The sequence below is a fragment of the Gymnodraco acuticeps genome, unplaced genomic scaffold (genome assembly GCF_902827175.1).
Source record: "Gymnodraco acuticeps unplaced genomic scaffold, fGymAcu1.1, whole genome shotgun sequence".
NCBI classification, from domain to species: domain Eukaryota; kingdom Metazoa; phylum Chordata; class Actinopteri; order Perciformes; family Bathydraconidae; genus Gymnodraco; species Gymnodraco acuticeps.
This window is the reverse complement of record NW_022989755.1, coordinates 565,718-593,242: the sequence shown is the minus strand read 5'-3', so window position 1 is coordinate 593,242 and position 27,525 is coordinate 565,718. Positions and strand designations below refer to the sequence as shown.

The window sequence follows — 27,525 nt, the reverse complement described above, 5'->3', positions numbered from 1 at the left end:
TTGAGAGAAATGGTTATTTTGTGTAGAAAATGTTTTAGATCTTTGAGTTAATCTCATGAAAAATGGGAGCAAAACCAAAAGTGTTGCATTTATATTTTTGTTCAGTGTATATACACTGTATAATATATATGACTGCTTTTTATATCACATACTTAACATATTTAGAAGCAGTATTTAGTACATATCTTAGCAGATTTATGCATGTAGATTTTTTCAATCCTGAAAAGCTCACTTTGACATTCACACTGTAAAGCATAAAGGAAGACAAGAAATTATAGAGCAAACACACCTCAAAGTGCTATAAAATGCTTTATTACAAAATAGTGAACATTGCCTCAGCAAAATGTTGTTCAGGCCCATTTAAACCCCAACCAAGTGACATCATTTTTGAACAAACATTCTCTGGGTTTGCATAGAGCATCATTTGACATGAAGTAAAATTCATGAAGCGGGGTTACCTTATAGAAGAATCATGTACAAGTGTTTTTGAATAAATCAACACTATCATACCTCATACAAAACATCTGTAAATCAAAACTGTACCAGTTGCAGATAAAGTGTATTATCCAAGGCACATCAGTTTGTAGTAGATACTTAAAAAGACACATTCACTCTAACAGTCTTCAGATATTTCAAAATATCAACTATGGTCGCCAGAAATAGTGGCCAGTTATGTTTAGTGTGTTCAGACAAATGTGATAGCACAACATTTCATCAGCTGCAGATGACACAGTGATCCTTATCTAACCTCTGGTCATGTACTACCTAGGAGAAGTGTGCAATTCATATATCACAACAAAATGTTTTATTGTGCACAACAAGGAAACATGAGACAAGCTGTGTGCCGTGTTAAGAAAAGGAAGCTTTGTTAGCTTGCTGTGTAAATCAGAGTAATTGCAGGAATTGCAACATTACACATATCTAGAATTAGTTGTTTAAGTATCTTTACTTGCTGTTGTTGGCAGACTTTTAAGTTACTTTTTTAAGTAACTAAATATGTATTGCTGACCAAAAAAAGGCAACTTTACTTTCAAAGATCATGGCAGAAAGTCTTTGGCAGAACTCTTAAGAAAATAAAGAATGCTACAATTGCATTACAATATGTAAAACAATGAACAGTGTTCACTTTCACTTGTGAGCATATAGAATAGTGTAAACAGGCATAATTATAATGTATACATTTTGCGTGAGCTGAGCATCTGTACTGTACTTGTAACAACTCCTGAAGTTCATGTGCTTATTCTAGCAAAGATGAATACATGATAGTAAAGGTTAAACTATCAGTACAAAGATATAAAAATGTCTCTTGAGAAAATGTAGTTTTTTTAAATTTAACTTAAGGTTTGTGTTTAGAAGAGGCCAAAAACCATCCTTGCATTATATGTAATCAGACCTCTAATCAAAAATACAGTATATATTCCTGGGATTTGTCAAAATAAGCTTAAAAACACATTTTTTTACACACTTTTAGAAAAAAAGACGTCCCCAGTAAGAATCTAACCCCTAACTCGCACTGATAGTCCCATTGTCTACATTCTACCAGAACAGCAACTGTTACAGACAGGACATGGGACTAGCAGAGGAAGTGTGACAGGCACCGATATCATAGCTCTGATAAAGAATATATCTGTACATTCAATGTTCTCCTGGATCGCTAGATAGAACCAACAATAACCGGAGGAACAGGGGCCCTTGTCTTACTGGTACCAGGGGGTCTTTCTGATCCAGTGAAGGGCAAAACCTGCGTCCGTCCGGATCTTAATGGAAGCTGCCTCGGCCTCTCTGACCGTCTCCTTCACGGACTGCATTAGGTTCTGAGCATTGTGGACCAACATCTCAGTAGCCTGGGGAAGAAGGAATTAAAGAGCTTCAGTGATGAGGGGGACTCAAATTATACTAATATAAAAACATAATGAGTCTTGTGATTTGACCCATTCATTCAAAAATAATCTGCTCACCTGCTCTGACTCCTCTTCACTGATGTTGGTACGACCCAACATGGTGGCCTTGACTGTGGAGAGGATTTTGAGCTGAGTGCTGATGGTGGGAATGCGCTCACACACCTGAAAAGAGGTCAGAAAGTCAGACAAGGTATACAAAAAAAAGCCTAGCCATTCTACAGTTGCAATCCACTGCAAACTACTCTGACAAGCCCCACCAACCCTCTAAAGCCGACTGAACTGACCTGGAGCAGGTTGGTCCGGATACGCTTGTCAGTACACTGCTTGGCCACCTCCTTGGCCAGCCGTGTGACTTCATCAGAAGCCTTAGCGATGTCCTTGGCGCACTGGATGAGGGCGCGCTTGTTTCCGCCGCCTCCACGCACCAGACGAGACATTTCAGCCATGAGCAAGGCCATTCGTTTTGCAGCACCAATGATGTCGTTTCCCTATGAGGTACGATAGGAGCATGATCAATCTGAAGGTGGAGGATTCCAACGTGAAAGCCCCTTACTGTGTTTACATTACTGTCACTTACTTTGCTGGACCATTTGCGAGCTTCATCGTGGAGCTGCCTGGCAGCCACCATCATGGGCTCGTTCACCATATCACCAGTCTGCTCGGGGAACTCCTCATCTTTCTCCTCTGGGGGAGGAGGCCTGGGGGGAGGAACCTCACCCTCGGGAAGAGGAGGTTTGGGTGGTGCTGCCTCATCGTTAAGCTACAAGGCAAGTTAAAGTCATTATGGTTCAGCGGTTTGAATACACATGTGGTTTTGGACACAAACACCGAAGCAGCTTTAGATGTTTTTCCAAATGAATAGTGTAGTTGGTCTGAGGATTTACATTAAGCTGATCCAGTTCAGGAGGAGGTGGTGGGAAGTCTGGCTCCTGGGGCTGGAAGGCCTCTCTGACCTTTGCCACGGCACCAAGAATATTATAACCTGAGTCCAGAAAGCCTTTCTGAAGACCTGGTAATCGAAAGAAAACACATTCATCAATAATCAGAAGGTTCTACAGAACATAATCCTAAAACATGTTAGCACAACCACTTACTTGGATCCTTGATATTTCCAGCTACTGCTTTAGCATCCATCACCATAGGAGAAATTGTCTGGCTCAGTTGGTCAGACGCAGCCTTCACCATCTCCCTGAATTTAGGATCCTCAGAGTTCTCCACCTCTCGCTTCGCCACCAGGAGGATACGGTTGGCTCTGCGGGCGATGCTGGTGGCGCCGGCGACCAGCATCTGAGGCTGGTGGTTGGCCATGGCCAAACGGCACTTCTCCAGGTCCTTCTTGATGGCGTCCTCTGAGGCATCCAGCAAGGATTTGGTATCGATGGCCTCGTCCACCAGACCTAAACATTGATAACGTGTTAATATAGGGAATAACAATGGCGTAAAAGGAATCATCTATTATCAGGGAATTCACAGCGTCTTGATGGCCCATCACCTGTCATTTTCTCCACGTTGTCGATCCACTGATTCTTCATGGTTTCAAAATGTTCGTATGCCGCTTGGTTGCCAGGGTTTCTCAGCAAAATACGAGCCGCAGATACCACCTTAAAAAACAATCCGAGCCATTAATTGTCAGTCCAATGACAACTGCTACAGACTTGGCTCAGGAAGCTAGAAACACTTAAGCTATGCGGCTGGTGAAGCAGAGTGAAGGGCGGAGAGGAGTGGACTGAAAACATAAACAGATATAAACACTAAACCATCACATACTTGTGGTGTTAAGTCTCTTGTTGACTTGACAGCAGCCTGGATTCCCTCCACTGTGCTTTTGTTGGCAGTGCCGACAGCAGCAGCTTTCTCTGCTGTGGTGCCAAGCTTATTGGCGTGGTTCTGGAAGTTGGCAGCCCTTTCGTCAAAGACCTAAACATGATTAATAAAACAATTACCCAAAAGAACAGTTGGGAATAATAGTACACCCTGCAGATAAATGTAACACCACTAAAGTGAGATCGCAGCGTGACTGACCTCATCTCTGTTAGGGGCGTCCAGGGGGGCGGTGGCAGCCACTGCCAGCAGTTTGATGGGGGTGGTGGTGTCACTGAAGATGTCAGACACCTCCTGAGTCATCGCCTCCTGCATCTTCCCTTTCAGGTCCTGGGAGGAGGACAAACAGATGTTACAAACGCACTCACAGTCAGATCAGGAGTACTTCATAAACCGCTGATCTTTAAGATACACAAATTCTTATAGAGCTTCAATGTCCTCGTAAAATAGTAAGTCCTGAATAAAAGCAGATTTTGAGGTTTTATTCATTTGACAGTTTTGGAGAATTGATTTATAATATTATAGATTACATTTATTAAGGCAGATTTAAAGCCTACATTCAGGTGTGTACAACAACAACTTAAAACATGCTTTCTGTAAATTGCAGACTTTTAGGAACCTATACAAATCTTTATTCAGAGACATGTCAGCTTTTAACTAATCCGAAAGAATGGAGAAAAAGACACATTTGTAGATGGCCCTTCCTACATCCAGGACATGGTTAAACCGTACACCCCAGCGCGTGCACTACGCTCTGCATCAGCCAAACGACTCGTTGCGCCCTCGCTGCGAGGGGGACCCAAGTTCCCATCGGCGAAAACACGTGGGTTTGCTGTCCTGGCTCCAGGATGGTGGAATGAGCTCCCCATTGACATCAGGACGGCAGATAGCTTGCACATCTTCCGGCGCAAACTGAAAACTCATCTCTTTCGACTCCACTTCGAGCGTTAGAACTATTAACGAAGCACTTTTATACTAATAAAAGGACTGGCTTATCTAAAGCCAGTTGAGTAGCACTTGAAATGTTTGGCTCTATGAAACCTGATGTACTTATATGATTCTGTTTTCTTCAAGGTTGTGTCTTCCTGGTCGAATGTACTTATTGTAAGTCGCTTTGGATAAAAGCGTCAGCTAAATGTAATGTAATGTAATGTAGATCTGTGCTTTTCTCAGATTTTTACTATTACAATCATTTTACCTTTGAAGCTTGAGCAGGACTTTTAGTGAGTATTTTCCCATTGTGGTCGTACTACTTTGACTTATTGTAACATATGCAATTTTTTGAATTTCTTCCACCACTGGTAACCAGCAGAGGGGGTTGTTTCTCTGTGTCTGTGTATCATGATCTATCACAGTGAGGCTACAGGTCAGAATGAGAATAACTGTGAGTAATAGCCATCTTACTTTCAGAGCCTCCTGGAGCTGCTGAGCAACAGCCCGTGCCTGAGGAGAGTCCCCTTCCCCGCGGGCAGCCAGGTCGGCCAGCTGGGCCATGAGCTGCTCCACCAGCTCACACTTACCCAGCAGCTCCTGCCTGTAGGGGCCCTGCAGAGCGTTGGCCAGCCTGCGGCCCTCTGCCACCAGCCCGCGGATGGCTGCCTGACCTAAACACACACACAACAAAATGTAAAGACATTAAGATTTACAACAACAATCTGATGGTTAACTGCTAATGAACATACTGTTATAGAGTGAAATAAGAAAATAGGTATATCTTTTTTATAATTTCTTATCTTGCCATCATAGATATGTTTTATTAATTGTCAAATGGTCTACCAAATATGGATGCCTAAATCCCCCAAAGACATTACATTTGTTATGACATAAGTTTACATTGATGAATCTAGAACCAGAGTGTTTGCAATTTTTGCTCAATAAATATTATCTAATTTAAGGCAACTTTAAAGGGTGCTTTTCAAAGCCAGCGTTAAGTTTGGCCAACTCCTGCAAATAGCTGCCCATTGAATGCTGGGTAGTTTCTGTAATGACTGTTTTAATCAACACTAGGGGGAATGAGAGCCATGGCTTCTTCTGTATCATTTCATGTTGTTCCTTTGAGGTAAGGTTATATTGTGTGAAACAATCCATCTTAGAGAGGTCACAGCTCCATTGTAAACAAACACAACACTGTTCAGGCTTGACAGGAGACGAGCCAAACCCAAAGAACGACATAACAGTGTTAGGAGAGCGCTGTGGAATGTTGAGGACAGTAGAAAGGGACATGTACACTAAGTGTCTGGTCTGCTTTTGAACCACAGGAGCAGTGGAAGGAATGTGAAGGAGAAAGATGGAGAGATGAGGAAGTTGGGGAGGATGGGAGCCAGACTCACCCACACCGCTGTCATCTATGGTGGGATTTTCAATCCAGCGCTGCGCCTGCTCGATTTTTCCTTCCAAGTGAACAGCTGCTTTCGCAGGCCTGCTGTTGGCCACAGCTTTGTTGGTCTTGGACTGCAGGTTCTGCAGAGCTGTTGCGATCTGTTTAGACAAAGCTCTGGCCTCAGGAGTGTCACCTTTACCCCTATAAGGAATAAAACAGGCGTGAGGTGGTGTTTTTCCTTATAAAGATAAGGCTTGAATTAGGTTGGTTAATAGCTATCTTTAGTTAGAGCGCAAGTAGCTAGTGTTTTGATACGGCAGCTTTAGTCGTAATACAAATGATTCCACTTGAAAATGTAGTACATTTTGAGCTTTTTACAATTCCTGGTGATGAACCAAAACACATACTCTAGACCAGTTGTACAAGATGGAGTAATAATGGTTCCTGTAAAACAGTTTCATGGAATTTGTAGTCCCACAGAAAGAATAGGGAACTGTTACAAGGAAAACATTCCGTCAGAGATCTACAGGCTATGACTTCCAATCCTAGGTATAATTACTTAAACAACTGTAATGAAATGTAAAAGCAGACCTGTGGGGTTTGGATAAAGTGGCAGTCAAATTTAGACTTTAAGAAAATACAAATGCAGCATAAAATGATTCAATATCGCCCTCAGTCAGGAACTTACTGTCTCCTGAGATCAGACAACTTGGCAGTCATGGCAGCGATCTCTCCAATAGAGCGCAAGATGTCCTCTCTTTCTTTGGGATCCTCACACATGTCTGCAATCCTTTTGGCCTCTGTGAGCAGGGCCCTGATGTTCTCTTCTCCCTCTGGGCCGCCGTTAGGGTCTGCCAGCCAGCTCTGCAGGGGCAAACGCAAAGAAAATACAATCAAATACTTCCATCTCAAGTTTGAAATCCTTGTTTAGGAAGCCAAGTGGAGTTAATGGATCACCTGGGCAGCATCAATCCTTTTGGCGATGGCCTGCTTGGAGTTAGTCATGGCCTCCAGCTTGCGAGCAGCATTTTCCACCTTGCCAGTTAGCACGTCGAGCCCCTGGGAAACCTGCTGTGCCTTCTGCATGGCGGCCGGGGACGCCCCCTGACCTCTGGGGTGGACAAAGAAAACACACAGATCCATAAACTGAGGCACCTCAGACCACACATGCAGACTTATTAGTTTACTTACTAAAAAGCTTTATGTCTCCGTGTTGAAGAATTAGATTTCCTAACTTAATGCCTATATTAGCATCCGAGGCTCAAAGGCATCTCTTAGTCTTCAGAGGAGTTACTCAACCGGGGGCTAAAGTAGATTATAGATTAATACCAGACAGCTGCTTTTTATCGAGTGTGACTCAGGGTCCCTGGTGACAATCGGCTTTCATATCATAGGGATATCACTTCCATTATTACACACTATAATCCTCTCTATTATGCTTACTGCCTCCCTTTAAGGATGTTAAAGGAAACTACTGTGCAAAAGGAGCATTAATAATAATGGATATTAAATGAAACACCGGTACAGAATCACTGAGTGACAGAGGGAGGAGAAGGACACAACCTAATGAAAGATATACGAGTGAGTGAAATGGGAGGCGGATGTCTTTTCATAGTTGTGAAACACACACACACACACAGCAATGTGTTTTAGGATGTAGTGTACCTGGCCCTGATATCAGACACCTGGTCAGTCATCTGGCCCAGAGTCTTGGCAGTGCCCAGGATATCTCTGCGTTCCTTCCCAGCACACAGTTCACCAACTTTCCCGGCTTCATCAAGGATCTGGCGGATGGCCTGCTCGCCTGCGTCCCCTAGAAGCACCAAACAAAGCCACACATCAGTACTTTATCTAGATATAACCAGATAATCAGTCTGAGGACATGATTAGTGGTAGAATAGATAGTTACAATTGGTAAATTGGTAAAATAGGAATTGTATTACCTGGTTGAGCGTTTGGATCTCTCAGCCAGTTCTTAGCTTGAGCTATCTTTGAGTCGATAAGCCCCAGAGCCCTCTTCATGGCCTCTGTGTCCTTTGGGTTAAAATGGCAAACTAAATGAATAACTTAAAGGGAATCAATGCAACTAGAGAAAACAAAAAAAAGTTGGATCAATACCCTAAGTCAAACATGTATATATATTCTTTCTATAAATGATGACATGAATATTAGGGACACTGGAATGTTGTGTTCATTTCAAGTCAAATGTCCTGTTAACAGTGTCTTCTGTGTGAATGAGGCTAACATACTGTATGATGTCATATCATTATATTCCTTTTTTAAGAATAAGTTCGTGACTCATTGAAACTGAGCTTGGGGTGTATTTTCATTCAATTATTTCCACAGTGAGTTACATGGTGTACAAAAGCTCCAGGCTCTCGTCATGGTTCTGATCAAACCCAACTGTTGAATTATTCCACTTAAAGAGCACCACACAGCAACGTCTATGTGCAACACCGCTCACATCTGTCAGGCACACCCACGGAGCGCATGCCGTATCCGTCATTCTTTCACATCATCAAAAAGGGAGCGTGTATTGTTATGAAAGCCAAACGACTCTCCATTGTATCTCAATCAGAGTGGATGGAAATACAACAATCTATCCAACAGAGGCTGACTCATTGTCGAGTCAGCAGAACAAAGCAGAGTCCTGTTGGACACGGAGCAAAGCAGGAGACCAGAGCGGATGAATGAGTGAGCTTTTTTTCCATGGTAGAATAATAGGAATTCAGAAAACACTATCCTTCATTTAAAATCATGTATCTTCATCTCAGCAAAAACGTCATAGCAATTGAAGACTAAGAACACACCTCCAGTATTTGTTTTAAGAATATCTATTTCAAAATGTGTCTGAGCCCTGACGATAATCACTTTGTTAAAATAAAAGAGGGCAACACACAGGTTTATTTGAATAACTGGGAGTGTTGAATAACATAGCAGAACAAGGGAGGAAACAGGAAGTACAAAGGTTTGAAGTGATGTCACCAGAGCTGCGGGGGTATATTAGTTTGCTGTTCAAACTTGCGCAGCTGCTGTTCTGCATGTAATCACTTGTTTATGTGAGTTGAAAAGCTGTGAAGTAATGTGAAAGATAGCATTGATATAGGATCATTGCCCTGTAATGCAAACATACATCCATTACAGTTTAAAATCTAACACAAGATGGTATACCTAGCCTATCTATTGGATAAAAACTTAAATGAGCCGTTCACAGAACAAAATGTGTTTCTATGTGATCTCCTCATAATGCTTTATGTACGTACGGTAAGGTAAATGCTGACACAATTCAAATGAATGACACCCAAATCAATACTGCACGGTTCAGGTCAATCAATAATCAGACAGGTTGAGGACATGCATAGTGAGGTTTAAAAGACATAGGAGGAACACACACAGATGTTGATACAATGTCATGTTATGAAGCAAAAACAGATCAAAAAGAAGATTCCACATAGATTCCACACTTTCAGCTTCCAACCTGCTTAGGACTTCGTCAATACACACCGTTTCATTAGCAGTCCAACAAATTCAAAGTGCTAATGAATTCTTACGGTATATATATATATATATATAGTCAACAGTTTACCTATCCTGCCTACTGATAAGCACACAATGGCACCACAAAGCACAAGACAGCACACACATCTGTCAGACATGCTGCTGCACAACCAATCTGCGAGAGAGGTAAAGCTTACCTTCTACAGGGGGTGAAGGGAGAAAGAAACGGTCAAAAGAAAGGAAGAACCACATAAATACAAATGTTGAACTGGACATACCAACTGAGAGCAACACAAAGTGTCAAACAAGAGAAAAGGTGGCAGAGAAAGAGCCCTTTAAAGAGTGTGGGGACAGTAAAGATATAGTGAGCTGAGCATAAAAACGAGCCCAAAAGACGACCAAGCTACAACGAGACAGAGAAAGTTCCTACTTTATTTTATAACGGTATGTAAGCTTCAAACATTTTCGACACCTGTCAACCTTCTAATGAGGTCATCCTGATGAAACAAAGTGCATGCCTTGTTCAAAAAGAAAGAAAGAATGCAAATGAGAAAAGCTTCACTTAATATTCTCTCCAGTCTGCAGCTTCCTGCCAAAGGCATTCTGGGAGTGTGTGAGAGCACAGTGGGTAGCACAATTGTTTAAATGTTGCTTCACTGCTTTCAGTTGATCCATAAAAAAGCACATAAACCAAACTAAAACACTGTGCAGCTCAAAGCAGGCTCTTGTTCTTGTGTATATTTATAATAACAGTGTGTGCATGTGACACGTTATTGGGAGTACCTTATTGGCCCAGGCATCCTCGTCCCAGGACGTCAGCTGCAGCACTCTGATGATCTCATTTATCTCTGCGCTCATCTTCTCAAAAGTGAAGTTACGATTCTTCAAGGACTCCTCCACACCCTGGCCGCCAGACGTCTTGGTTGTCACAAAGATTTTGATACCTGGAAATAAAACAGAACTCACAATAAATAATCCGATATTATGCTCTTGACACTTGCTTTAAGAAAAAGAAGAATCAACAAGCACTGAGTGGGAGTCCCTGTTGATGAAGGGGGTGTGAATACCTGAGATGAGGATGGGCAGCAGCTCTTTGACTGTGTTCATGGAGTTCACCAACATCACGCGGTGCTCCTGGTGAGTCAGCTCCTGCTGTCGCTCATCGATCATCTTCGCCATCTTTGTCATTCCTGGAAACCAGAAACAAACCAAATGTGGAGAGGAGCTAAGTACATTTGCTCAAGTCACATACTTGAATGTAAATGTAAGGTGATATATTACTTGTGTATTTCCATTTAAATGTACTTGTTTATTTTCAGATTAAGATTATAGGAAGGAACAGTTCATAAGAATGTGTTTACATAAGTCAAATGTAAGGGCATACTTGTAATGGAACACATTTTTAGAAATGAATGAAGGAATACTGCTTTTACTGAAGTAGATAATCTGATGTCTACTTTCAGGAGATACAGGCTAACACATCAACGTTTCTGAGATACTGTCAAGTCCCCACTTTAGCAGAGTAACCCTCCTGTATCAGCAGACTGACCTGGACCCAGGTTCTTTGTGTACGTGATCAGGTCCTCCATGGACTCCACCACCTCGGCCACCGTCAGGTACTCCAGGATGCCTTTGCACACACGGATTATTTTGCGGACCTATGACAATGAGAGGACAAGACACCAACAAAGGCTAATTCAAAAAGTTGCGTAACCAGAGGAAATTATGCAAAAACAGCCCCCACCCTCTCTCGAATTACACAAGGATAATGCTGCCTAATGACATTCCAGCCTATTTGTCCTCACTCCAGCTCTGTGAGGACTGCTGGAGTCACCACTCCACTACAGAGCCATCCCTGAGCTGCATTGGAAACCATGATGGCACCGCTGACTGATGACTCCTGCCGAGTCCTGCTGACTGCTGCAGACAGCGAGGGGACGGCTGCTCTCAGAGAGCTGAGCAGCAATTTTTATTTGATTCCCATCCCTGAGAGGAAAGGAAGAAGGGGCCTGATAGATGATGCTGCTGCCTGCTTCACGATTTAGGAAGTGTTTTTGTAAGAAGTATGGAGATTTCCACAGACGTGTGGTATATTTATCTACCTCTCTGTCTTCTTTGTAAGCAGTAGCGTACCCTTAGGGGAGGGCAGTGCAGCAGGAATGGCTACTGTCCTTAGACCAGAAGAGCCTGTTACAGCAGGCTCAAGTGTCCATTAAAAAGACACTAAAGCCCTTCCAGCTCAGCGTCTGCTCAATGAAAATCAATAGTACACCCTTTAGCACAGCTCCAAGCTTTATTAGCTGCTTTCGGTCCATTTTTCACCTTCTGCTGCCAGTGGGCTCTTTTACAGCCTCAATACAGTCTTTTTGAGGATGATATCATTATTTTTAAGGAATACATTAAGAAACAATCTCATAACAATTGATTTGCTGACTCTTCTAACAGTGAAGTATGCGCAGATCCATATCATTGGTTATTAAAGAGATATGGTGATAATATACCTGTGGCAGGACATTTTACAGTAAAAAAACTTCGTTTCAAAGAATAAACAGCAGTGTCAAATTTACTGTGAATTTCTTTAAATGTTAAATATTTAAAAAACAAATAAACATTTATTTAATCTGATTTAAATATTTGTCATTATTTGTATTTTGGTTTCCGGTATTTGTTTATAGCCGGCCAAGCAAAGAAGAAATGATGTCATGTTGACCTATTTCCAGTCATTCAGAACATCAGGCAAGACAGAGCACACTTGGTGTCCACCATTTTGCACCAATGCTTTACCAATGCACTGGGAGAGCCTCAGAGCACAAGAGGCAGTTAAATCAGTTCCACCACTGTCAGATGTCACAACAAAAATATTATTAAATCAACATATGTTTCTGAAGTTAGGGCCCCATTCACATCCTGCAACATGTAGGAAATGGATGAGGTGGTAGAGTATACTGCCTGCTAAAAAAAGTTTCACCTGATTGATATTTCTTTCCTTTAACAACTTTTTTATTCTGACCTCGTTGTTCAACAAAAAGACTGGAATTTTTTTTACAAAGTTATTTGAATAAGACTGAATGAATGGATGAAGGAATACCTCAGCTTCGTCAAAGGTCAGGAGCAGGTCAGAGGTCCCAGAGAGGATGCCCCGCGAGCCATCGATGAGGTAATCCCGAGCAGGGACGGAGTACGGATCAGCTTTCAGCATGGAGGCAGCCTGCACCAGTTTAGTGCATGCAGTCTCCACTCTGTGAAGAGCAAAGAATGATGGATTTAAATAGCAGTACAAAATGAAAAAAATCCTCAAACCAAGTGTCATGCTGATGATACGGAGCCCTTCAAAAGCCAGATGGACTTTACGCATGGAAACAGCAAGTTACTCGCAGCAAACACATAAACACTAACAGCTGTCCTAGCAGGACTTTGTTTCATTTCAAATGAAGAACATATAAGATTTGACTGTAACTGATGCTGAGTGTAATCAAGACATGACAAAAACGAATTTCAGCTCAAAGGAAATGTGATGTGAAAAATCAGCTGATAGAATTTCACACCTTTCACACAGAGTTCACACATCATGTCAACAGCTTACTATGTCTCATCCCAACGCTATAGTTAGTTTCCTTCCTGTTCTACAAACAATGTGTGTCTGCAGCTTGTTTGAAAACCAATACTGTTAGCGACAAGCTGCAGCTTGTATGGAGACACTCGTTTTTAGATCACCAAACTGTGTTCTTTAGTACGAATATGAAAATGAGAAGGTTCCCATTTACGAAATATCTCCTCAAGTTTTCCTTCGACCTTAAATCTTTTTGATGATTTAAAAAAGGGACTTATTTGGGGAATTATTTAAGCATATAAACACTCGTTTGTTTTGTTGTATTATTCTTGCATAAGAAATCTACTGACATGAGCTTTGTTTAAATGAAAAAGCCGAATGAATAGTTAAATGGCAAGGACATTTAATTTGTAATTGAATAAGGAATGAATGGGATGTGGTGAAATCAGGTTGGTAGCTGGTTAAAAATGAAAATGGCTTTTTACTTGTTTTAAAGGTTGAGTGGACTAAGGACAGAGTGTCATATGTTGTACAGAATGAAAAGCCCTATGAGGCTTTTGGACTATATAAATAATATTGATGTGACTTCTGCAGCACGAGTATCTGTAGCTCGTGACAAAGGAGTTGGCCTGTTCTCACAGGAAGTGATTTGGATCTCAGGAGGCAGAGCTCCACTCTGAATGGCTTCGGCCCAATTTAACCCCCTGTTTGCACAGAGATGGAGATGATTGATTGTTGCCTCCTGGCCGCGGTGCACTCAGTGAACTCCAGAGCAGGAAAACAACAGGCTCAGCTCTTTGACTCTGCATCATGCATGCCACCTGCGTTGTATCATAACAGCCATATTGCACATAGATCAGGCAACAAGCCAAGAACCGACTGTATACTGCTCTCCTTCTTTGCCCACGGGGCCAAATGTTGCCTCGGTAACAAGATCATTATTGTTAGTTTTCCACATTTTAGACGTTGCAGAGGGGCCAAACAAGAGAGGCTCAGTTTCCATTCTTCAGAAGGAGCAAGTCTCCTGCAGGATACAGGCTAATGTATGTGCATGACATCCAGGCTGGTGTGTGTGTCTCTGCAGAGCCAGCCAGCAGTGTCCTTCAGCGTGCACTAGCGAGAAAGAGCCATGCATTAACCGGACCCCGACAGACACTATATTTAGTGAAGGAGACGCATTCCAGCTTATGTGCTGATGGATGACGACAGGGTGAAGATGTGACTTTGAGGCGCCAAATGTGTTGAGCCTCACGACCTGCGCCTGCCAATATATTTCATCCCTGACCTTGGGGGGGGGGGCTCTCAGGTCCTGCCACTCCCCACTCCCCACCTCCACTGTAGAGTCTCATTTAATAAGGATCGGTCTGACTGCGATACAGACAGACTTCAGATGAGCACAAGCTACTGATTTAGCCGATTTCAAGTGATTCAGGAAACATTTATTAAGTATGTATACATCTCTTTTTCTACATCAATGTGTAAGCTTTTTTCGTGTTTCACGTTTTAAAATAAATCAAAAGCAGCAGCAGTCACTGGCTCTAATGTAGGAGGGCATGTAGGAGTTTGTGTCCCTTCTCATTTAGGGTAAAGGAACTCCACCCTAGGCAAAAAAGTATTTATGTTACACCAGGGCAAGATTCTGGGGCACTTAACATGCCGTGTCTGACCTTTGCTTGGGCACAACCAGCCATTACTGCAACAGATAAAGAGAGAACCAGAGCCAGAGAGAGGCTAGTGGGTTGCACATACTGTAGGGAGACAACCGTGTCATCTAAAAACATTTTTGAAAGGTTAATATTGTATGAAATTGAGATCGGCAGAGATTTCTCTTTCGTGCTTACTTGCTAAACGCTGGTGGCATGTCCCTTTTCATGATCTGGTCCTCTGTAGTTTGTACAGTCTCCCTCCCCACCTGGAAAACACAGATTCTTGGTGAGTAAAAAACAATCAACTGGGATTTAATGGAATAAGACATAAAGGGGTGATGTACAATATATAGAATACACAATTGACATTTGCAAACAAGAACATGACATTTTCGACCCAATATTTATTCATTTAAAATCAAATCAAGTTTTATTTATATAGCACATTTATAAACGATTTTTGGTCGAGCCAAAGTGCCGTACATAAAATAAAAATAGCCTACAGTAGAGACACTTTACAGCAAATACAACAGCACAGATTGTTCAGAATATCAGTATGAGAAAAACGACACCCTCTATCCTTAGACCCTCACATCGTACAAGGAAAAACTTCCAGAGAAAACCCACAGTTTAAAGGGAAAAAATGGGAGAAACCTCAGGGAGAGCAACAGGGGAGGGATCCCTCTCCCAGGACGGACAGACGTGCAATAGATGCCGTGTGTAAATCGAAGAGATAATACATTTTACAGCATATAGACCGAATGTTAGGAAATGCATGTGTCTGTAATAAGAAGACAGCCTATTTAAAGACGCCCTGTGAATTCATGAATGAATCTGTATATCTGTCTTATGTATTGTCATAATTCATGCTAACAAAATTGAATACAAATATTGGGCAGTAAATAAATGTTAACAGGTTGTTCAGCAGGTGCTCAAGTCGTTTTGGGTATCCAGTAGTTTTCAAACTGACTCCGCCCACTTCTTGTTTCATCTCTGTAAGGGTCAGAGGTGTCTGGAGCCTGTCCCAGCATGCACTGGGCAAAGGTCAAAGACATCTTCTGCAGGTCATTGGTTCTATTACAGTGTAAACACAGATGCTGTACACTCACAGTCCCTTTGCTTCAACAATTTAGAGACGTGGGAGGAAACTGTGGCAGGTACCACTGATAAACATCGTGAGAACACAGAACTACTAGTTGTGCAGCAACAATGTTTCAAAGATGAGCCCCCATATAGCATCCTCCTGCAGTAAATATAAGAGTTTTATATGAATTCATTGGAGTTTTCATGTCTTGATTTGATTGCAGGATATTCTCATCATGTTCCGCATATCATGGATAAATGCTTGAAAACAAAGACTGCAATAATATTATACTATATTTCATCAAATCATTCTTATTGCTTCAGCTGTCTCAATGTTGAGAACTACTGTGTAATATCGGCACAGGAACTATTAGTTTCTGGTTGGTTGGGAAGTGTCAGTAACATCATTATATATAGTTCAGGTATTTAACAGCCTAACCAACATCATACATTACTGCACAGGAACTAGTGACAATAGCAAAAGCACCTAAGCTTCACAATTTCTCGTTATGATTCCAGTAAGATCAAAGGCTATTTTAACCAAAAATAAGTGGCCATCGGTAAAGCGTGACGATACACTCTTTGATGTAGTAATATAGAAATGCATGGATTCGGTGAAGTTCATTCCTGCCATCTCATCCATTATCTGTTTAATAGATGGCGTAATACAAGAAAAATCTCTTTAACTACACAAAGTTTGTAAAGGTGGCACCAAGGGCTGTCAAAGCGTCCAAACAAGTGTCCCCCCCCGCCCTGGCCTCAGCCCTGATGACTAGTTCATAAGTCATGAGGATTTTGTATCACTCAACACTTTTTGTCAAGCACTATGAGTTGGAACAGTTGTGCTGGCTCAGTGATATTTTACAGTAAGATCCATTGCCAAACTTTTATGCAACATGAGCTGTGATTCTATACATCACTAGCATGTCATATGCGTGAGTAAAAACTCTGTTTCCACAACTTCCCCCCTAAGGGAGTTTTGTCTTTAATCATGCCGTTTTCCAGAATGATGTCCTGCTACGAACCATTATTTCAACAAGGCAGCTGCTGGGGGGGGGGCAGGCCGCAGCGTAGTTATAATGCGTAGAGCAGCTGAACGTCGCCTCTCACTCAAATGCCAAAATGACTCACCTCCCCCATCATAACCTCAGCTCTGTAGGGAGAAACTACTCACCCACGTCGAGCTGCCATGGGTGAGAGATCACACGCGTTCATACCGGAACACACTGGGTGACTGAAATGAGCTGTCCCAACAGGAACACGATAAATCTTCTCTTTTTTTAATATTGCTTCGATAAATATAAACTACGTGAGTGATTACCTCGCTGTCACACACATCATTCAGTAAAACCGTTCTGTTGAACCTTGCTGACAAAACTAGCAATTTAAATATGGTACCCTGTGCTGTGGGAGTTTTTAATAGCACCTTTTGGCACAATTTACAGACATTTCGGTGAATAAATAATAATGCCAATTTTTTTTTTTTTTTAAAGGCCTTGTGGAAACTAAGTGATGTGGGATGTAGTCCTGATGCTGCAGAGGGCTTTCCCAGAGAGCTCGTCAACGTGTGTGACTTCAGGCAGCAGCAGAGTCATTCCAGATGGTTGAGGCTGCAATGGAGCAGCGCAGACATACATCTCTTCACCCTCTTTTTACCGGACCAGAGAGACTCTATGAGTAACTGAGCGCTTATAAATTAGGGCCAAAGGTTGTGCCAAACTAAAACTGGAGCTTACAGGCTGTCCATCTCAGACAGTGGTTATATGCCACCCTGACATTCTAGCTGTGAACAAAAGCCAACTACAACAACTAAAGCTCTTCAATGAAAGGGCAGCGGGGCTACACACCGGGATATAGGGCACTGACAGGGTAGTAAACAAGAGTGAGGGGGGAGGATGTAACACAAAGACCTTGCACCCCTTGCCAACACTGCAGAATATAGTAACCTCATTTAAGAGAGCTCTCCTCCATGCAAGTCGTAATATATGAATACATAATATTAGCAGATTTGTTTTTGGTTTGCAAAACACTTGGACCTAATGGTTTAATTGTTTTTCTTTGGGAGCTGTCAGCATCCTGTTGTAAACTGGAATCAAGAAGACAAAAAGGTTTACTTTGTTTGCTTTAGAAAGCGACTTACAACAATAAAAAAGATTTAAGTTCAATTAAAGTAAACATTTGTAAAATATTGGAAACATTACCTGGTCAATGGTTTTGAACACTTTTAATTGGAATATCTCTGGGTTATCTAAGTCTGGCTAAATAAGAATGTATCTGACTCCATTAGCTTATGACATAGTCATGTTGCCAACATTTTGTAAATACAATCTTATAAATAAATATATATTTCTGTTCGATTACGTTCAGAATATTTTATATAAAAAAATATTTTCGGGTAGGCGCAGTTCGGCATTCTGAACTTGATGAACAACTTTTCTGGGGGACTGAAAACCTTCTTTGTAAGAAGCTTGCGTCACGTCAGCACTGAATTATTAAAACTACATAATGATTTATACGAGATCAAGTCAAGTTTAGACTTGATCTTTAACTGAATAAAGGTAAGAGAACACCGACTACACCATAGGCTAACAACGTGGGAGCCAAAAGCTGAGTTCACACGGCCTTTTTAGAGTGCTGACTCATATTCTCCCCAAAGCATCAGATGGGTTTTGGCTCTATGTTCTGTATGCAACCGGGCTTCACTGTCTTTCTTTTTCTTCTCCCCACTGACACTCTTCCTGCTGAAGGTCCAAACAGTCTGCAGCCAAACACTGATCCAAAACATTTACTGCAAAAATAGAACCATGACCCGCGTTTATAACCACTGTTGTCAAGCCGTTCAATATGCCTGTCCTAATACGCTATTTTGAGCGCCTGTCAACTTTTGGGACCACATTCTTGCAATACACTGACCGAGCTTGACATTAGAGCTTCTTTACTCTAAACGTTTAAGAAGGTAATAAAAATGCCTATCTTTAGTTCCAAGATCAGGGTGCGACACTTTAATGACATGTTTGTGCTGACCGACAAAAACTGCCTATACCTGAAAATATTTAATTTACGATGATATCAAACTTAAAAAAATAGGTTCATCTCCACATTATAGAACCTGGATGGTATTGTTCCCTAATGAAAGGCTGTTATTAATCATCAAAATCATTGTTTTAATTGATTGTTAGTTAACTACCAATCATGCAATAAGTGTATTATTTATTAGCATTTTTCCTTTGTTTGATTATTGATAGCGAAGACAGGAAACATGGGGGAGAGAGGAAGTCCAGTTTCATCTCATTCTTAATCAGAGCCCAGCCTCACAGGCCAAACCACAACACAAATATCCTGTCCCCTGAATAGATTCTACACCACTTTGAGGAAGGCCAGTTGTTCACTTCCACCTTCTTTTTAAAACCTTTCACACATTCAGTGTCATCTTCTTCCAAGCTATCACATACTGGCTGACAGTCTCATTTAACATTTGTGTCTGGAGAGGAAACACGGACACGCTTTTCAGCCTCCAAGAGTGCTGTGAGGAAACCCTGTGTTGTGAAGGAGCTTGATAAAGTGGCTTCTCCTGTAGAACAGACTTGGCTTTGTTGACAGCAGCCCATCACTCTGCTGGGAGAAGAAAGGCCACTCTGAAAGCCTCATGGCTGCCAAGACACTGCCTGCCTTTCACATGTTGGCTAGTTTTAGCACAATGCTGTGTTAGTCATGGTGACCACAAGGATCTATGATGGCAAATTCTGGCTAGCACAGTCACTGCTTCCCTTAGCAATGCCCTACAAATAAACTGTGAGCTATTTTGTACAGAGGGGTTTGTTCCTCCATTTCCGCAACCATGATTCCCACTCGAAGTGACTGCAATCCGATGAGACATGCTCACGTAAACTGATGACGCAGCACTCCATTAGCTACTCCAGATCAATAGTCTTTGAACCAGCCAGTGCTGCGTTCTGTGATATCAAATGACTCCTGACCGACAATGAATCGGAAAGGCAGCAGAGAGGTCGCACTGAAGGTCGACGGCTTTATCATCGCATCCGTCAAGTGGGTGTCTATGGTTTATTAATTGAGTTCAGGAAGTTGCTACCCATAGGGTGTCCAAGGCGATGAAAGTCACAAATCAAATGGCATGCTTGGCCATGGCCCCGCAGCCAGAGAGGATATATCACGACTATCTGTCTCCAGTTACAGGAGCTTAGCGGCTCGTTCAGTGTTACTGGGGAGCGGCGCTCATCTGTGTGAATCCTTCTCTGGTCACTACAAGGATCGTCACAGAGGAGCTGCCATCTTTATACGGAACACGGGCCGCTAATAGAACAGAGATAACAAGAGATTACTTTGTATGGATCAACTGAGCCTTGGAGAGAAAGAGGCAACATCTCACACAGGCATCCGATAAGGTGGATCAATAAACCATAACACCTATTTGTTACTTTTGAATGGCCATACATCTTGTTGTGGGACCATCACTTTGGAATTGAAATGTATAAACATTCAAACTTAATTTAATCTATACACAAATGGTAGTCCATTACAAGCATGTTTTTTTATAATGTGTGCGCGTGCATTACATTACATTACATTACATTACATTGCATTTAGCTGACGCTTTTATCCAAAGCGACTTACAATAAGTACATTCGACCAGGAAGACACAACCTTGAAGAAAACAGAATCATATAAGTACATCAGGTTTCATAGAGCCAAACATTTCAAGTGCTACTCAACTGGCTTTAGGTAATCCAGCCCTTTATTAGTATAAAAGTGCTTCGTTAATAGTTCTAACGCTCGAAGTGGAGTCGAAAGAGATGAGTTTTCAGTTTGCGCCGGAAGATGTGCAAGCTATCTGCCGTCCTGATGTCAATGGGGAGCTCATTCCACCATCTTGGAGCCAGGACAGCAAACCCACGTGTTTTCGCCGATGGGAACTTGGGTCCCCCTCGCAGCGAGGGCGCAACGAGTCGTTTGGCTGATGCAGAGCGTAGTGCACGCGCTGGGGTGTACGGTTTAACCATGTCCTGGATGTAGGAAGGGCCAGATCCATTCGCAGCATGGTAAGCAAGTACCAGTGTCTTGAAGTGGATTCTAGCAGTTACCGGAAGCCAGTGAAGGGAGCGGAGGAGCGGAGTGGTGTGGGAGAATTTAGGAAGGTTGAAGACCAGACGAGCAGCTGCATTCTGGATGAGCTGCAGAGGTCGGATGGCACATGCAGGTAGACCAGCCAGGAGGGAGTTGCAGTAGTCTAGGCGTGAGATGACGAGAGCCTGGATGAACTACAATTAGTGGCATATTAAAAATGTGTCATCAAATCGATACTACCAGCACTCTAACACTTCAGGTGCAAGGTGATCATCAGTTTCCCCGCAGCGAGGCTCCTTCTTTTTTATTTCAGTCAAGAACCAAATATACGTAAAACTTGCTTTATACAACAAAGTTAGGGATAAGGCTAAAATATAAGGATTGGATTCATATTAGTTACAACTAGGTCAATTGTTGGTAACATCGTAGTTATGCATGTGCGTTTTTTGGGGAAGAAGTGACAGCCCTATTGCATTCTATCGTTTGTCATGGTGTGCAGGAGGGAGAGGGGGTTTCCCTTCAGCGGCTCACACTCTGTTCCTGAGTGCGCCAACAGCTGCCGGTGTTCCTGACTTGGCTTCCTGCATTTCCTCATCAATTCATCCCTCCTCCGTGTCCCCCTATCCTGGCAAATGTTCATCCGACGCAAGATGCAGCGTGAATCCATAACCAAACGGCAAACTTTTATGAAGACATCTTATCGTATCTCCTTTCAGACTCTGTCGTACTTGTGCTGTTGCCAAGAAAACAGAGAAAACTGGTGAGCAGCATGAAACGATTTCCCTTGACAAATCGCAGGACGCTCGAGCACCAGGTAATAGGAAACGTTTGCTTTGTATGCCTTTAAGCACTATAGTTAATGAACACATTTGTTTCTCATCCATAAAGGATTAAGGTAGCAGTCGAGGGAAATGACAGATTCCACGCTTTATCAGATACTGATCTTAACACAGTTTAGTATTTCAATTGGAACCACTTTCAACAGTTCCAGCAGTATTTTTGAAGTTTGGGAATCTACCGAAGTAGCTTTGCATGATTCACAAAAAAAGCGTTTATCTTATATTAGCTTTTAATGCAGAAACTCAGTTCATCAAGATGCTGTTTATTGTAATAAGTTCCAGAAGGTTGTATATGCTGAAGGCTATTTATCTTAACATTTAAAGAAGTTCAAGACCACCAACACTTTTCATTGTGTTGCTGACGTTTCCTATAGAATGATGAAAATGCTACAGTTCATGTCTTTGGTGTTGTTGCGATACGCACAGTTGTGTTGTGTAACCTCAGCAACATTGCAGAAGATGTACGTTTCTCTTCACATACAAACATATCTACTGTACAAGTCATGTGACCCCTGATCTTAGCAAACACTAAGACTTGTGATTTTATTAGTTCCGGGACCCAAAATCTGTTCAATGCTTTTCTTTATCCAAGCCTATAAAAAGGGCGCTATAAGAATAATGAAGTGCAACCGCTCTTGAATAAAAACGGCCAGAATAGTCAACTCACGAGCCTGACTGGTGATACGCCTGCTGTACTTCAATTTCAAGGGAAATAATTGTAACCCTCAGAATCAGTTTGTATACATGTATAGCTTTGATATGTACAGCAAATGTAATATGAGTATATTAGACTAAGCATCGTGTCTTTAACTTAAAAAAATAAACCCGACAGATAAGTGATAAATAAGGAGGATTAAGCAAGTTAAGTGCTATTTGGTTGGTTGTTGCAATAAAGCTCAGCAAGTATTTCCTCCTGCCAAGTTAGTTATTGTGCTTATGTTATGTCATTGTTGCACAAGCTGTTTCAAAATGACCACAAGGCTGGTTTATTGCACAAACAATCTACACAACGTCTCTCACACTTCTCCTAACATGTTTACCCCCATATAAAGTTAGCCATATCTTGCCAGTAAAAAATAATTCACCAGATTATAGCTTCAATGTGTGTCAAAAACTGATATCATAAATAAAGATGAAGATTCCCCGCTGAGCAGAGGTGCATTCCTTGTTATGGGGAATTCTTCACATTCCTCACAATTAATGTCAGGCTCATTGTCTCAATAGATGCTGAGCACTAGTGAAGGGTCTAAGTTAGAGCGGGCATATTTAACAATTACAATGGTTTGTGGTCATGCGCTACACTTTAAATACTGGTTCGGTAGACAGGGGCTAAACCTTTTTTCTCCATGCATCTGGAATAACAAGATTACACCGTTTCAAATGAATGATTTAAAGGTCTAGAGTCTAGACATTGTTCATGGTGAGTGCCCCATATCAGACAGGCTGAAGGCAAGGCAAGTTTATTTATATAGCACCTTTCAACACAAGGCAATTCAAAGTGTTTTACAAAAAACGAAAGACATTAAGAAAATGGCATTTAAAATCAGTCATTAAAAAGAAAAGATAATAAAAACATTAAAAGAAAAAATACATGGATAAAAGTTACAGTGCAGTTTAAGATGTGAATAGTTCAATTAAAAGCAGCGGCAAAAAGAAAAGTCTTTAGTCTGGATGAAGTGTTTAAGAATGTCCTCATCGTTGTTTCCTTTGTCTGGTATTGAAAAGTCACCTGACGCATACATGAATATGTAAATAGAAAAGAACCCAATTTTCAATCATATTTTAAGGTAATCGAAAAACTCACATGATTAACTGTGTTTTAGCTTCTGGCTCAAGAGATTTTGAACACAACTTATTAAAAAAAAAGTCTGTTCAACAAGTGGTTTTCTGAACCAGACAATGAGATAAATAGCGTTAAGAATCTTTAAAGAAATGCAACTTGACCGCCTTCATCCCTTCTCATTCTAAGGATGACCCTTTCCTCAATACTAAGACTATAGTATATGGTCTTATAAAGTCCTAAATTAAGAACAAAATATTCCTGTTTCCTGTAAAAATGCAATCAGCCACAAAGAAGTCAAAGATAAGAGCCAGTCCACACAGTGTTGTATTTTTTCAGCTCTGCAATGTATGACTCACGAGACTGGTGGGATTGAAACCAGAAGACATTACATCTGATCCTTAACTTCAACGATATCATAACACTGTACATGTTGTCGTGTTGCTATAGCAACTGGAAATAATTACAGGCCGACTCATTCATTCAAGCCACCGTTGGAAACATCTGATCACAATTCAGAATGTCCAAAACGCCTGGATCATTTCATTTCATTTCATCCCCCCCCCCCCCCCCCCCCCCGCCAGTTGATGTTGCAAAAGACATTTTATGTGTCAGGATATGATGACAAGCACTGCTTCCTTCAATGATTCTTTCCTTCCCCACACATATTTGGTGGTATTCTAATATTATACCTAATGTGTTAGATAGGATTTGATTATTTATAAATCAATAAAAAACGATAGAATTTGATTATTTATAAATCAATAAAAAACGATAGAATTTGATTATTTATAAATCAATGAGGTGCCTAGCAATATTTGCAATCTAAAGAAAGTAAGTCGATTATGTAATCTCATTTTAGGTCCTGCTATTAGGCTGCTGGATGTTTTGCTATTTCCTCTGGATTGTTGATGATTATGAGCAGGTAGCACCCACTAAGCAAACTCTTTGATCCAAACAGCTGATGCTTGAAAATGTAATAGAGTAAATTCAAACCCCTAAAACAAGAGGATAGAAAACCTCCATACAGCAGAATTGGATGTGCATTCTTTGTATTTTCACATGCCCATCATTATAATTCCTTGTACATTCATCTTTAATAACGCTGTTAAATTTGACTAACAAATCTCTTTCGTATGAAAATATTATAGTTTACGCAAAAAGGTTAACTACGTACAACCACAACTGTTTATGGCGGTATTTATATACTGTTACCCAGGGTATTACTGCAGTATGAAGTCTAAACACCTCTCAATAATGCCTCTCAGAGGACGGACGTTTTGTGGCTGTAGACAATGCACACAACGGGGTACAGACTAATAGTTGGGACGTAGTGGTTATTGAGGGATAACAAAAGGCATAGAATAAAGTTAACTAGTTTGAACTGGTTATATATGGACCATAAACCCTAAATAAACTGAGGGCTAATAGAAGGCAATCCCTGTAAACCGAGAATTATTTTGCTGACAGGCCAGAGAAAGAGTCCAAATGTATCGCCTAACTGCCAGGCTGAGAGAACAACACACAGGAACCAAGTGTGCCTAATTTAGCCTCCATCCCTCCTCTTCTTTACAAGCCACAACATCTTGACAGCCCCTTCATATCTCCTTGCTTCCCTTTTAAGAAACTTTCCATGTCTTGTTTGTGTTTCAGGCTGAACATTTGAGGAAACAACTGTGTCATTTCCTTATTTGTTGCCATAATAGATACTATGTGGCTCTGAGGAGCACCACTGTGGTCAGGTCTAAATATAATTGTAACTCAACTACATCTGGTGAAGCGGACGCACATCATTTAATGGGTATCAAGATATGATAATGTAGAGCACTCACTTGCCAGAGTGCATCAACAGTGAGTCAAACTTTGAGCTACTTTGGAAAGTTATATTTGCTCTTTGTTAGTTGCCAGGATCCCTCAAAAATCTGCCAACAATTATGATTACAGTTTGTTCTTTAAAGTTAAGCCATAGGTAATGAAATATGTATTTACTTCTTTATTCATTTGGATGCAAATTCTTTATTTCATCAGAATCCAAGTTATTGAAGCTAGTGAATGAACTTTTGGGGAGAAAAAGACACATGTTGACAGGTGGAGATTCCGGGTTATCAGAGAACCCATTAGAAAGTATGACCCATCAAAAATCATATTGGGCCATAGCTGCTGTTGACAGATGTGGAAACACAGTATGTGACCAAATACATAAGTAATATAGCCAACATCCTTTTTAGGCCACACAATGTAATGGTTCACTGACACATCGCGTAGAAACGAAACCACATGCAAATTCACATTTTTGAAACATTTCTGCAACCAGAGTGAAGGTTTGACAATGCTATCTCAATCTTTATCATCACATTAGCAGAGCATGTGTAGCTCAAATATATGTATGCATTAATAATCAATCATTTATGTAACTGCCCATGAATCATTGTAGTCTATATAGATATGTTTAAAAGAGTTGGATGAAATAATATGCTGTCCCACCTACTATATGTGAACTGAGGGCCCTGAAATAAATTCTGCATTCTAGGTTCATTCATATTCCCATTCAAAACCGTATTCATTAACAACTAATGCAACTTATCTATCAAATAAAGTGGGTATACTGTTGAATTGCAGCCTGCCCCAGTACCTGGCTGGCTCACAGATAGCAGCAGTGCCTACGTCAGGACATGGCAGGCAGCTACCGAGGAGGCAGGGCATATTTTCAAGGGGAAAAGGGCGTCACTGCCCTTTGCCCCGACTCAAACTTCAAGAAACTTAAATAGCATGCATACTTCTATTTTATCTGATATTCAACACATAAGAAATGGCTAGCTACATTATTTTCGTTGTGTTTTAACGGTAAAGTTAGTTAATTTCAAGCAGATGGTGCGGGACAAAGAGCGACAGGTAGCCTACTACACTAGTCGCGTTTAGGCAGACTTTACCAGGCAACATTTTACAAAGTTACTCACCCGAACAAGGTTGCTGACGGCCGCCTGAACAGCAGCCACCGGCGCCGTCAGATCTGGTATAGCTTTCCCGTCAACTTCACCTTCTTCGTGCATTATCACCAGATGGGATATCTGCTGAGCCACTGGCTCCAGGATACTTTCTATCGTCTTCGTGTGAAACACCGGCATGTTGGCAACTTTTTACCACTATCCAAGAGAGAAACAAGTTAATATTCTACCAACTAAGGCAGTTTTCTCCCAAACTCCCACTACTACAGTTTTAAACACTCCTGGTAGCTTTTCCCCCAGGTCAGTTTCACCCTCCGGTATGAAGACTACAACTACTCCCGTGAAACCATCAACGTGAAAAACTCCCAGCCAGAGAGGGAGCGAGACCAACCTAAACGTCAACCAACGTTTCCCACACTCTGGCCAATCAGCGAGCGAGAAGGCAACTTTCCTGCCGCCTGATTGGTCGAATGCGGTGTCGCTCCGTATCAGCACCTCCCGCTTCCACACAAGCGAGTTTGCTAGAGATCCGAGTGCTCCCAAAATTACGTAATAGATTCTCATGCCCTAAAAAGGGAAATATGTGTCTACTGTTTGTGAGGAGTAGATTCCAGCCGCTGTAAATTCACTGGTCAGACGAGCTCTACTTTTGGCACATCCAGCACAGCAATTGGAGCAGTGACTGATAGAAGATAGGAGTGCAGACCTCACAGGCAACACACAGGATCATATAAACTCCAAACAGAACACTTGGACTATATCCATTAAGGAGGACAATGAAATCTCCTTTCAGGGCTATTTTTATTATCTAATCATTACAGACTAATCTCTAATAATCTATGTTAGTATGTTTTTCAATTAGGATCAAATAAAGAGGATGTGTAGTGGTTTAATATTGTTATTTTGTAATGTTGTAAAAAACATTTGTCTTATAACACAAGCCATACACACAATGGTTTACAAACCAAGCACAGCAATTTGTCAAGAGTGGCCCAAAGAAACTGACACATTTTTTTAAAATTCCTTCTCCAGTCCTATATTCCCACCTCTTCAACTCTGT

At 41.4% G+C, this 27,525-nt stretch overlaps 1 protein-coding gene across 2 annotated transcripts; it reads right to left on the bottom strand.

The window, feature by feature from the left end:
• Positions 1-290: 290 nt before the first annotated feature.
• LOC117543268 (vinculin) lies at positions 291-26,834 on the bottom strand. 2 transcript variants are annotated; one of them, XM_034211435.1, is made up of 21 exons: positions 26,478-26,834; positions 14,932-15,002; positions 12,629-12,779; positions 11,090-11,198; positions 10,608-10,730; positions 10,324-10,484; positions 7,986-8,079; positions 7,708-7,855; positions 7,000-7,153; positions 6,731-6,906; positions 6,053-6,243; positions 5,127-5,326; positions 3,924-4,052; positions 3,669-3,818; positions 3,394-3,502; positions 2,996-3,298; positions 2,786-2,910; positions 2,479-2,661; positions 2,186-2,389; positions 1,959-2,063; positions 291-1,844 (listed from the first exon to the last, which is right to left on the bottom strand). In XM_034211435.1, the coding sequence occupies exons 1-21, from the start codon at positions 26,643-26,645 to the stop codon at positions 1,698-1,700; spliced, it is 3,201 nt and encodes a 1,066-aa protein (XP_034067326.1). In that variant the 5' UTR covers positions 26,646-26,834; the 3' UTR covers positions 291-1,697. The 2 variants fall into 2 exon arrangements, with proteins under 2 accessions (XP_034067326.1, XP_034067335.1); XM_034211444.1 differs by having other exon boundaries at positions 7,986-8,076; positions 26,478-26,833.
• Between the last annotated feature and the right edge of the window lie 691 nt (positions 26,835-27,525).